The 14,007-nt window shown below is 36.8% G+C and overlaps 1 protein-coding gene across 3 annotated transcripts in view; it reads right to left on the reverse strand.

Annotated features, from left to right (window-relative positions):
* LMBRD1 (LMBR1 domain containing 1) overlaps positions 1-14,007 on the reverse strand; it is a 105,088-nt gene that overhangs the window by 70,524 nt on the left and 20,557 nt on the right. For all 3 annotated transcript variants that reach the window (XM_047760040.1, XM_047760030.1, XM_047760049.1), the window contains one exon: positions 1,910-2,007. In XM_047760040.1, the coding sequence (XP_047615996.1) occupies positions 1,910-2,007 (98 nt within the window). The remainder of the gene's footprint in view (positions 1-1,909; positions 2,008-14,007) is intronic.

A 14,007-nucleotide genomic window follows, 5' to 3' on the forward strand; every position in this document is an offset into this window, starting at 1 on the left:
AATAAAAATAAATTAAAAAATAAAGTCTGTGCTTTGCTTAGTACCCATAATGTAATCCAAAGATAAACACAAATTGTACATTCTAAATATGAAAAGTTTAAATTCAAAGGAAAAGCTAAATCAGTGAGAAAAAAATAAAAAATAAAAAACATTACTTTGTGTCTCAGCCTAAGAAGTCCTTAAAAACTACCTTTCAAAATATAAGTTTATGCTTCATAAGATACACTGTTATTCACAAAGGAGTTGAACAGTCTTTAGGAAAATACCTAAAGGTAAGGGGGATCAACCAAAAGGGATGGGAAGTTGACCTTTAGCAGAAGAGAAGGGAAAAGCCTCTATTTTATTCAATTGTAAACAATGACTTTGTAACCAGCTACTTTACCTTATCCTTTACCTTACATACCTTGGGTTTTCAAATACAGAGTTATACATAGTATCTGCAAATAATAATTTGACTTTCTTTATAAATACTTAACACATCTTATTTTTTTTTTCCTCTAGCAAACTGCTCTGATTACCACTCTGGGAATCATTTAAAATATTGTTGCTGTACTCTGTTCATGATGTTAATACAAATGCTTTAGGTTTTAGTAAGTATCAGTATGCATAATGCTGGCTTTTTTTTTTCTTTATTCTCTTTAGGGCCACACCCACGGCATATGGAAGCTTCCAGGCTAGGGATCGAATCAGAGCTACAGCTGCTGGCCTACACCACAGTTTCAGCAACGCCAGATCTGAGCCACATCTGCGACCTACACCACAGCTCAGGGCAATGTCGGATCCTTAACCCACTGAGGGAGGTCAGGGATCAAACCCGCAACCTCATGGTTCCTAGTCAGATTCATTTCCACTGTGCCACAACAGGAACTCCATAATGCTGGCTTTTGAGTGAATCTATTTGTTTTTGTATTTAAACACAAAACAAAACAAGGTATAAAAAAATTTCTCAAAACTCAATAAAAAGACATTTCTTTTATGCTGCTTTTTATCCCTTAAATCAGAAAAAAAAAAAAAAAAGTATCCGATGTTGGCAAATACTAGTCAACATACAATTTCTTCTTGGACCTGCTAAATTACTGTATATCAACAGCTGTCCTGATTCTAAACCACCCATGCAATCTATAGAGACAGGCCCAACTCAGTTATACTGTATTAATGTATTTTCAAGATGCTCCTAAATTCCATGTCGTAATGTTTTAGTGAAGATTTTTATACCAGTACTTAAGTGATCCTGTGCACATGTGCTCTATTGATCAGGCTTTTGTACTGGTGTTACCATTTATTAGTGAGAACAGTCTACAAGTGTTCCTTCCTTATGCCCTAGAACAGGGGTCAGCGAATGATAATCACATCATGCCTCCTATTTCACATCATGTTCACTGAGTACTGTCTCTGGCTATTTTCACACGACAGCTGGAGAGTGGAGTGGTTGAGATAGAGACTAAGTGGCCTACAAAGCCTAAGATAAATCTGGCCTTTTACAGAAACAAGTTTGCAGTGCCCTGTTCTAGAATTGCTCTAGAACAGTAGTCACAAGTTCCACATGGCTCTTGAGTACTTGGAATAAGACGTGTTTGATTTGGGATATGCTATAGATGTAAAAATACACCCTAAATTTCAAAGACAGAGTGTGAAAAAGAAATCTCAATAATCTGTTTCTGACTATTTGAAATAATAATACTTGGAACGTATTACATTAAATACAAAGGGTCATGAAAAATAATTTCAACTGTTCCTTTCTACTTATTTTAATGTGGCTACTAAAAAATTTAAAATTTCACAGGTGGATTACATTATATCTCTATTAGACAACACTGCTCTAAAGCAAATTCAAAGTCACATCAATCCTTGAAAAAGGAGGAAATAAACTTTCCCCCTCAAAAGAGAAATCTAAAATAAAGCTACTTACAGTGCATTTACCAGTATCATCATCATCTTTTTCTTCATAGTAGAAGTAGACAAAAGGGATCCAGAAGAACACACAGAATAATATAACAGAATATAAGGCTGCGGAAAGAAATAACAAGCTGCGTTATATGAACAGATGAACTTAATAACTGCTTCATATGTACATATGTATACACACAATTTACTCCCCCATCTATTCTCTTGGCCCATAACTCTATACATATATGTAATATCAAAATCATCCTTTTCTGATCCCTGTTCCAAGAAATTAACAGTATTATTACAGAACAAATCATAATTCAAGTTAACTATGGGGCATATTTTAGCAATAAAAATAGTATTTGTGCCAATAAAATTGTAGCAGTTAACATCCCAGGTCTTACTCATACTCACCAGTGCTAAGATAAGAACTTTCTGTGAACCACCTCATTTCCCCCCCCCCTTTTTTTTTGGCTGCACCTGCAGCACATAAAGGTTCCCAAGCAAGAGATCAAACCTGCGCAACTACAGCCACCAAAGCCACTACAGTGACAGCACTGGATCCTTAACCCACTGCTCCACAGGAGAACTCTGAACCACCTCATTTAAATTACCTTTTACAGGTAGTTCTCATTGTGGCTCAGCTGGTTAAGAATGTGACTAAGAGAGCTCCCATCATGGGGCAGCAGAAACGAATCCAACTAGTATCCCTGAAGATATGGGTTCAATCCCCAGCCTCACTGAGTGGGTTAAGGATCTGGTGTTGCCATGAGCTGTGGTGTAGGTTGCAGACACAGCTCAGATCCCGCACTACTGTGGCTGTGGTGTAGGCCGGCGGCTACAGCTCCAATTTGACCCCTGGCCTGGGAATCTCTATATGCCGTGGAAGCGGCCCAAGAAATAGCAAAAAAAAAAAAAAAAAAGTTAACTGATACAAATTTCTATTTATCTGCTTTAAAATAATTTTAGATTTGAGATACTTTCAACCAGAGTCAATCAAAATATTTCTTTTAATTCAATATAGAACTTAAAATTTGAAGAGCCAAAGATGTAGTTTTTAGCCATAAAAACAATATAACAACTTTTCAAGACTTAACAAACCTAAGAAATCTGTTCTTAAAACCTGTATATTTACATACCCATAAGTTCATTGAAAACAGTGACTACATATTTATATAAAGCAACAACAGGATGAAAATTATCCTACTCCTTTATAAAAAATGTATTTGTTAGTAATGTATAACAAAGCCTAAATTACTTACTCTCTTAGAAGGAATGACTGTCCAGGTTATAGGATTTTTAAACATGACCTAACTACTTGCTAGCACTATCTCATTTATTTGGAAGCCACTTAGCAAAAGAGCCCAAATGCAACATAGTTTAAAAAAATCAGAACAGGAGTTCCCATCGTGGCGCAATGGTTATCGAATGCGACTAGGAACCATGAGGTTGCGGGTTGGATCCCTGGCCTCCCTCAGTGGATTAAGGATCCGGTATTGCCATGAGCTGTGGTGTAGGTCGAAGACACGGCTCGGATCCCGCGTTGCTCTGGCTGTGGTGTAGGCCGCCGGCGGCTACAGCTCCGATTAGACCCCTAGCCTGGGAACCTCCATGTGCCATGAGAGCAGCCCAAGAAATGGCAAAAAGACAAAAATAAATAAATAAGTAAATAAATAAAAATAAAATTAAAAAAAAATAAAAAACTTAGAACAAACAGGGCCCTAAATAACTGATAGGTCAGAGTTAATTTATACTGAATAATCACAAAGTGACTGTCAGCACACTGAATTTGGGCACTACAGATATTTAGTAAAATTTATGCAGTCTTTTAATATTATGAGAAACTAATAAAACAGTGAATCTTTAAAGAGTAATGAATATTGGTGTGTGTCTACTACAGACCAGAGTAGTTAGTATTAACACTTCTACTACAAATCTAAGAGCTAGTGGAAATAGTTCTCTGGTAGCTCAGCGGGTTAAGAATCCAGTGTTCTGTGGCTCTGTTTACAACTGTGGTGTGGGATTAATCCCTGGCCCAGGAACTTCCACATGCCACAGGCTCAGCCAAAAAAAAAAAAAAAAAACAGCTAAATACTGAGAAAAGAAATGAAAATTCAAGTATTCTGAAAGTTTCAAAAAAAATTAAACATAGAAGGGAAAGGACTATAAATCACCATAAATGCCCTAACAATACTATGATTAAAATAACTGAGTAATCTGTACAGAATAGGAAAAAACCTAAATTAGCACAACAGATTTTAATGGGCTGACAGCCATATGCGAAAAACTTTGATAAACTGAAAGATGAAGTAAGATCTGGTTGGCTTCAGCCTCAACATGCCACTTCTGTCTACCACTTGGTGGCCTTGGCCTTGACACAAAGAGGCTAATGACTATTTCATAAACATTCTGGTATTCCTGAACTTGTGTGATCAATGGTCTTTTAAATGTACAAGTTACCATCATACTCATTTAGAATAACAGGGTATAAAATTAATCCCTATAACTCAAGAAAATACAAATAACTCTTTTTCTAAATGGACAAAAGACAAACAGATACTTCATCACAGAAGATATACAAAATGGCCAACGAACACATTTAACAAGGTGCTCATGGTCTTTAGTCATCAGGAAGATGCAAACTAAACCCATAATTAGATATGACAGACCCACTAAAATGGCTAAAATTAAACTGGCAAATACCAAGTGTTGCCAAGAGTGAAGAACAAAAGACATTTCCATATTTTGCTAGAAGGAGTGTAATATGGCACAACACTATAGAAAACTGTCTAGCTTTTTCGCACCAAGTTAAACATATACCTACCATATGACTGAACAATTCTATTCCTCCAGCAGTGAAGGGCAGTAACATATGCAGTCTTGATGCACAGAGAAGCCTGCCTGAGCTGCAGGCTAGTGCTCTTACTAGGGACTTTATATATAACATAGGCTCATTTGCCTGAGTGATAGCTATGATGACCACGGGTACAGACCCCAAGAAGAACAGCAAATGTTCACCATAAATCACGTGCATAAACTGTCTAAACAAGTTGGTACTACATGGTTCCACATTCAGCTGTACATAACTGCTCATCAATTGGTATTATTAGGGAATATCCAAGGGCCAGGTTCCCAAGTATTGGTCAAAGGTCAGCCACACAAGCAGGTCCTCCTAAAGATAAGTAAGAGTTAAACAATACCAGGTATGATTCACAACAAGTATGCATGTTGGGAGTAGCATTAATAGTGATTAAGAAATGGAAATGATCCAAATGTCCATCAACAGGTGAACAGATAAGCTGAGTGGAAAATCATACAAATGACCTACCACACAGCAATAAAAATGAGTAAACTCTGAGTACATGTAATGAAGATGAATCTCTCAGCCCTTAAGCAGAATAAAACCAGCACAGACACGAGACTACATTTTCTACAATTAAAAAAAAGTTCCAGGAGTTCCCGTCGTGGCACAGTGGTTAACGAATCCGACTGGGAACCATGAGGTTGTGGGTTCGATCCCTGGCCTTGCTCAGTGGGTTAAAGATCCAGCGTTGCCGTGAGCTGTGGTGTAGGTCGCAGAGGTGGTGCCTGGGAACCTCCATATGCCGCGGGAGCAGCCCTAGAAAAGGCAAAAAGACAAAAAAAAAAAAAAAAGTTCTAGAACTTGCAGAACTAATTTATTAAGACCCAAGTCAAAAATGTGGTTGGGGCAGCTAATGATAAATGACAAAGAGACTTGAGTATGTATAGCAACCAAAAATTTCCCATGTTGCCAGCAGAAATACCCAGAAAAAGATAGTTTCTAGGAATCAACACCTGGAGGAAGTAAGTAGAAAACAGACACAATTCTGAAGAGACTATAATAATATCGCCATAGAGTCTGGGGCTGCTCTAAATCTTTGTTTCCCTGACACCACATTCTAAGCTATCTTCTGGTAATCTGACTGTTCTTTCTCAGTGTCCTGCAAAAAGATTTCTTCCTTTAGCCTATAAATGTTTAACTGTAAAGAAGGAATTAAATTAATATTTTTATGTGTTTCAGATCAGTTCTAATGCCAAGTTGGACTTATACACCTGTAAATGGGAAAAAAAAAAAAAATGCTGCTACCAGTATCATGAAACAGAGAATTGCTTCTTTTAAAGTTCTACTTCAAACTGATATCTATTTTCAAAGGAAAATTATTCTTAACTCCAACAGCAATGATATTCTCATATCCTGATGTCTTTATAAAATAAGCTTTTACTCGAAACTGTTTTTGTTAAAAGATCGCTACTACCAAGTAAAAGATAAACAGACTATTTGGTTTAATAGTCCCACTAACATCAAAGAAAACATACTAAGAAAAATATTTTAAACCTCATGTCCACAGAAATTGGCAAAAATTAAACTCATAAAACAAGTTGTTTTTTTTTTTTAAACAAAACTAGCAAAAACAAGCGAACAGAAAGCCATCAACTCTTAAAAAGCCAAAAGCCTTTTAATGTGGTAAAGAATACATGATAATTCTTATGATTTTTTATATGTATGCAAATACAACAATCTTACCTTTTAAAAACTGTATCATTAAATTATAACTCACATAAGGATTAACTTGGATAAATTAGCCTTCTAAATTTTTAGACATTCTTTATTCCTCCCAACTACCAATGAAAATATAAGACAAACTTACTCGATATTGTAATAGTATAATTAATTATTACAAAGCTTTTTGTTTTAAAAGGTCAAAGTATAAAGATATTCTGGGAACTCTAAAAGCCTTCTAAAATTATCCCATTTGCCCAGCTGAAGAAATCTGGGGTTAAGATTAGTTAACCACTAAATGCATATATACTCATATGTACTCATTTTCCTTTCAGCTCACATTCCCTTTTTTGTCTTTCTTCCTTCCTTCTACTTTCTGCCTGAAATGGACACATGATAGCTTAAACTCCAGCCCCTATTTTGGACTCTCTGGTTACCTTAAGATAGAAATCATGTTCTAAGGATGTACAGCAGAGAGCAAACAAGCTTAGAGACTCCTAATACTGCCACATCAGCTCTGGATAACCTATCTCCAGACTTACTTCAAGCAAGATTGAAAACCACCATACTACTTAAGCCGTGTATTTCCAATCTATTAATAGCAGCTGGGTGTAATTTCTGGAAGAGAATTTTTAGGAGAAATGAGGGACTCCAAACACTCACTCCTGAGCTATCCTGAGTCCTTGGTGGTGCTGCTGGTGAGGGGTGAGTGAAATGATCTACTAGTTTTTACCAATGAACATGGCAGCATCACAAGGCACCAAAAGCTCTGGGTTCAAGATATACTTCTCCTTCCCTACTTCCCCTAAAATCAGCACCAATCACTCCAGCTGATACAGTAACTATTTTTGCCTGTTCATTCAAAGGAAAAAAGAAGCTAAAATGGTCAGGTAGAAATCACACCTCCTAATTCATAAAATCACTGTTTCATCATTGCTGTAAGTACTCCCATATAGCTATTAAGAATTCTGAAACAGGAGTTCCCGTTGTGGCTCAGTGGTTAAAGAACCCAACTAGTATCCATAAAGACTCGGGCTGGATCCCTGGCCTCGCTCAGTGGGTTAAGGGTCAGTTGTTGCTGTGAGCTGTGGTATAGGTTGCAGATATGGCTTGGATCCCGTGGTGCTGTGCCTGTGGCGTAGGCCAGCAGCTGCAGCTCCAATTCAACCCCTAGCCTGGAAACCTACATACGCCACAGGTGTGGCCTAAAGCCTGGGAACCTACATATGTTGTGGGTGTGGCAGAAAAAAACAAGACAAAAAAAAATAAAAAGAATTCTGAAACAGCAGAGCTCAGCTGCAAGGTAAAAAGCAAGAGCTTTGTGAGTAGTTCATTACAGATAGCAGTACAAACCACCATGCTCACTTCTATCCCTTAGTTACCAGTAACACGGATAGAGGTCATGGGAGAAAAGAACCATATGGTGAGTGCTCCCAGGTTCACAGCATTCTCTAACACATAGAAAGAGCACTTCTCAATTCATTTATGAAGCTAACAGAGCCTTGATACTCAAACCTGATGAGAGTAAGATAAAGGAAAATTACAGCCCAGTTTCACCTCCGACGCAATTTTTAAAAGAATCCTAAACAAGACAGCAGTAATCAAACCCAGCAAAGAGTTTAAAACAAACCAAAAAAGCCACCATCATGACCAATCTGAGTTTATCCATGGAATGCAAAGTTGGTTTAAGAACAATCTATCCATGCAATACATCACTTGGAAGAACTAAAAAGAAACAAGCCTCACATAATATCTCCCCTGACAAATGTATTCAATTTAACAGACACCTACTGAATACCCTCTAGGCATCGTTTCAGGTTGTCATGGACATGGTTAGATCAAAACTCAGAAGTTCCCCAATCTTACCTCACCTAATGCCAGTGGGGAAAAAAGAAAATGGTTAGAATCACTATGTGAACTACTCAGAGTAGATAAAAAACTTTCTTAAATCAGAAAGAAAAACACAAACGCTCCAACTGCAAAACAGCACTTGAAGCAGAAAACTGAAAAAGACAATACATTTTAAAAGACATGCAACTTCATTTCCAAATAAGTGAAACACAGATTTAGTGAACAATCATTTCAACTCACCAGATTGGCAAAAACTAAAAACACATGGTATAGAGCCACCAGAAGGCTTATGTCCTCCTAATGGGACTTAAAACCGGTACTTTTAGAAAAATGATGTCGTTACTTAGAATGTCAAAGATGCACAGAGCTTATGATTCATCAACTCCACCCTACGTATGTATTTTGCACACATGCAACAGGAAACATGTACAAACATGTTCACTGCACATTTTTTAATAGCAAAAAACTCAAATGTCCAGGCTGATTAACATGTGGTATAGCCGTAGACAATGAAAATAAACTTTTACAATAACAGGTACGAATCTCAGGAACAGGTAGTTGAATGAAAACAAGTAATTTCATTAAAATTCAAAAAATGTAAAACTAAGGATAAAACATAGTAACACTATAAGGCAAGCAAGGAATTAACTTAGATTCAATTTAAATAGTGGTTATTTCTAAGGGGACTGGGGAAAGGCACACCAGGGACTCCAAAATGTGACTTCAAACTCACCTCTTGCATGCTTCATATTCTGCAAGTATAAAAGTACCATATGTTGAGTAAATATCAGAGCTGTGAAGAGTTGCAAGCCAGCAGTGCTGGGCAGCCTCTAAAATGGCTCCTGATGATCCCAATCCTCACGCCCTTCCTTTGAGTGTGGGCTAGACCAGTGACTCACTGCTGATGACGAGAGTATGACAAAAGAGTTGGGATGAGAGACTAAAAGACTCTACTTTCAGAGTTCCTACTGTGGCGCAATGGGATCAGAGCTGTCTTGGGAGTGCTGGGACCCAGGTTCGACAGTCGGCCTGGCACAGTAAATTAAGGATCTGCGGCTTGGGTTGCAACTGTGGCTCAGATCTGATCCCTGTTCCGGGAACTTCATATGCTGCAGGGCAGCCGAAAAAGAAAAATAAGTAAAAATAAAAAAGTAAAAGACTCTGCTTTCTATATTGCTCACTGCCATGTTGTGAACTGCTCTGTGGAAAGTGCACATGGCCAGGAACTGATGTTGCCGGTGACAGCCAAGACCTGATGCTCCCTCTATGCCCACGAGAGGGAGCTAGGGATCCAGGTCTCCTCTAGCTGAACTTGGAGATACCACTACAGCCTCTCAAGGGGATAACCTGAGCAGAGTTCCCAGGCTCAGCTGCATCTGGATTCCTGACCCACAGACACTGTGAGATAACTGTTTTAAACTGCTAAATTTGGAGATAAATTACACAATAGATAACTAGGACCATTGCTGACAGCACAGCAAAGGGATTAAAACATCCCGGTGCATGATGTAATGGTATAGGACTTAGAGAATAAAGTCATTGACAGGTATTAACGTTGAATATGCCTTTTAGGGAACACTCGTTTCCCTTAAGTTTTGGTTGATTGTTTCTTCTTCCTATGGTATTTATTCCAAGGTTGACAATGCAACGCCATTTTGATAATAAGAAATTGTTTGTTAAATTACATGGTCAGAGAAAAGCCTAAGCAATTTAAAGTGTAACTCACAATTGTGTAGCAATTAATGATGACTAGACTGTTGACTCCAAAGCTGCACAGAAACATTAGCTGAAATAACAGTACACAAAAAAACACATAATGCAAATTAGCATTACTAACTGACAATTCTTTTGGAGTCCATGTTGTGTGATACGCAAAGAACCACATTCCAATTTATAAAACTTGGTACTTCCTAACTTTTCAGCCTCATTTTCTTTTTTTCCGTCTGTAACTTAGGGTAAGATTCCAACTGTAGAAAATAAAAAGAAATCATAAAAATGCGAGTTCCCTCAAGTTTTAAGTCATAACAGCAAAACCTGTGCTGACAGCCTATCATGTATCCAGCACTATGCTGTATTCTTGACTTATATTTGCTCAGTATTTTTTCCAACAACTTCATAATCTGCGTATCAAAAGATGCACAAATTGTAAGTCTACAATTCAACAATTTTTTAGTAAATGTATACAGCTGGGTAACTACCACTATAATCCAACATTTCCATTGCCTCGAATAAGCTGCTTTGTGCCAATTTGCAATTAATCCCACTCCAATCATCATTATGAGGCAACCACTGATCTGCTTATGTCTCTAGAGATTTGCCTTTCATATAGATGTAGTTATACAAGATGCAGTCTTTTGTATCTGGCTTCTTTCACTAATAAGCACAGGGGTTGGGACATTTTTTTTTCCATTAAGGGTCAGATAATATTTTCAGTTTTGCAGCCTATACAACTCTGTCACAACCATTCAATTCTGCTGTTAGAGCATGAAAACAGCCACCAAACAAACAAAAACAGGTAAACAAATCGGTATGGCTAGATTTACACTAGGCCCATGGGTTGTGCCACAATTTGCTGATCCCTGACTTAAGACTCCTAAACATGCATCTCATTATACAGACATAACACATCTTACTTAAATGATCACCAGTTGTTGGCCCATATGGATTCTTTCCAGTTCTGTGCTATTATGAAAAAGCCACTATGGCATTTGCAAACATATCCTTGTGTGGACATTGTATTCATTTTTCTGGAATATATTCTTTGAAGTGTACTGCTGTTTCATAAAGTTTAACTTCTTAAGAAAGTTGAAAACTATTTTCCAACTCATCTTACCATCTTACATTTCCAACGGCAGTATTTAAACATTCCAGTTTCTCCCTGTCAATACTTACATATTGTCTGTTTTTTATTATATAGCCCTTAAGGACTAAATGTTCGTTCCCCTGCAGAATGCACAAGTTGAAGTCATAACATCCAATGTGATGATATTTAGAGGTGGGACCTTTGGTAGGTAATTAGGTTTAGATGAAGTCATGAGTAGGATCCCCATGATGCGATTCAGGTCCTTAGGATAAAAGGAAGAGTAGCCAGACCTCTTTCTCCGGACTCCTCCTTTCCCGCTTCCTCTGCTCTGTGAGGACACAGCAAGAAGGCAGCCTTTTGCAAGCCAAGAAGGCCCCACCAGGAACTAAACTTGCTGCCACCTTGATCTTACACTTCCAAGTCTCTGCAACCATGAGAAATACATGTCTGTTGTTTAAGTCACCCAGTTTCTGGTACTTTGTGATAGCAGACCAAGCTAAGACAACTATTCTAGTCAATGAGTAGTAATATCTCACTGGGGAATTAACCTATATTTCCCCAATGATTAACAAGTAGCATTGATGGTATAGTGGTGAGCACAGCTGCCTTCCTAATGATTAACAATGCTAAACATCCGTTTATGTGTTTAAAAGCATTTACCGATCTTTATTGATGAAAGTATGCTCAAATATTTTGCTCATTTTTAAACTGTGTTATTAATGACTGGTAAGAATTGTTTATATATTCTGAATACAAGCCCTTTATGAGATAAATGATTTGCAAATATCTTCTCCCTGTGGCTTAATGTCATTTTTTTAATTATGTCTTTTGAAGGACAGAGTTTTTAATTTTGATAAAGTAGAATTTATCAAACTTTCTCTTATGAATAAAGCTTTTGGGGTCATATATAAGAACTCTGTCTAACCCAACATCATGAAAATATGTCCTCTGATTTCTAGAAGTTTTAAACTTTTATAGTTTAGGTCTCTGATTTTCTAAAATAATTTTTATATATGATATGAAGTAAGTTTCATTGTTGTCATTGTTATTGTTCTATCCAACTTACCCAACAATTTTTGAAAGTGAATTAAACTGCACTGCCACAGCTGTTTAAAATCAATTGATCATGAATATTTATTTCTGGTCTCTGAATTCTATGGCTCTATATCCTATTTATCTGCAATATAACAGTGTGTTATTGTGCTTTATAGTCAGTTTTGAAATCTAATAGTATAGTTCTCTAACATTATTCTTTTTCAAAATTATTTTTGGCTTATCTACATCCTTTGCATTTCCACATAAATCTTAGGAATCGTTTGTCAATTTCTTAAACAAATAGAAAAAGATTACAGATAAATTTGAAGGAAAATTATTGTAACTGCCATCCTTACAATATTATGCCTCCAAATCCATTAATAATAATGTCTATTTATTTAGATCTTTAATTTCTATCAATAATTTTTTGTAGTTTTCAGTGTATAAGTCTTACACTTTTTTGTTAAATGTATTATCAAGAGTTTTTTTTTCCCCCTTTTGATGCTTTGTGAATGGAATTATTTTTTTCATTTTATTTGAACTGTAGGTTTCTAGTTTTCATATTAATCTCACAACCCCTAGGCTTGTTAAACTTGTTTTTTGGTTGTATTTGACTTTATACAATTCCTTGAGATTTTCCACCTAAAGGATCTACGTTAGCTGAAAATAAATCTATGTCATTCTTCCTCTCCAGTTTGGATGCCTTTATCTCTTTATTTGGACTTATTGCCTTGACTAGAATCCCCATGGCAGTGTTGAACAGCACTGGTGAGAACAGACATTCTTACCTTGTTCCTAATCTTAGAGGAAAAGCATTCTTCGGTCTTTCATCACTAAACATAATGTTTAAAGTAGATTATACATACATGTCCTTTATCAAGTTAAGGAAGTCCTTTTTGTAACCACATAGCTGAGAGTTCCTATCAGCAATGGCTACTGGATTTTGTAAAACTCATGCTTTTTTCGTATCTATTGAGTTCTTTTTTTTTTTTAATCAATTGTGTTTTTTTTCTTTATTCCATTAATATGGTATGTTACACGTCTTGATTTTTGGACGTTAAACCAACCTTGCATTCTTGGGATGAATCTCACTTTGCATGGTATATAATATGTGATTTATATTTCACTGATTTCTGTTCTAATCTTTTTTTCTTTCTTCTGCTTGTTTAGAGTTCAGCTGGCTTTTCTTTTTCTAGTTTATAAGGCACCAATTTAGGCACTGGCACTTAATTTCTCAAAGAGAAATAATTTAAGATGTAAATATCCTCTAAGCACTTCTTTAGCCACACCTCATAAATTATGATATGGTGTATTTTTATTTTCATTCAGTTCAAAACATAATCAGGCTGAGAGGGAAGAACTGGTTAGGGGGAGAAGGCAACAGACCTAGTCTAAAATATTACACACTACCACTGTCCTTAACAGTTTTCAAGGATAAACACTTCTCAGACTGTTCTACACCTTTGGTTGATTTCCAAAGCATTGAGGTTGTTCTTTTGTCAATTTTTTATTGCCTTTTGGGGAGAGGATCTGCCACTCTACTTCCATGGTCATGTATGAAATCACACTACCAGATCATTCAATCTTAACATGGAGGTACACACTATCTCTTCTCATCTACAGAACATTACAGACTAATTGTTGGTATCCCCCCAAAATTCATATGTTGAAATCTAATCTCCAATGCCTGGTGTTTGGAGATGGGAGGTAATTAGGATCTGGGAGTAGATGACTTGTGAATGGGATTAGTGCTTTTAAGAGGAGACAGGGAAAGCTTGCTTTCTCTTCCTCTGCCATGTGAGGACACAACAAGGACAGCCATCTACAAACTAGAAAGCAGGTCCTCACCAGACAACAGATCATCAGCACCTTAATCTTAGATCTCCTGGTCTCCAGAACTGAGAAAAGT

This window comes from Phacochoerus africanus, chromosome 2, assembly GCF_016906955.1.
Source record: "Phacochoerus africanus isolate WHEZ1 chromosome 2, ROS_Pafr_v1, whole genome shotgun sequence".
NCBI lineage: Eukaryota > Metazoa > Chordata > Mammalia > Artiodactyla > Suidae > Phacochoerus > Phacochoerus africanus.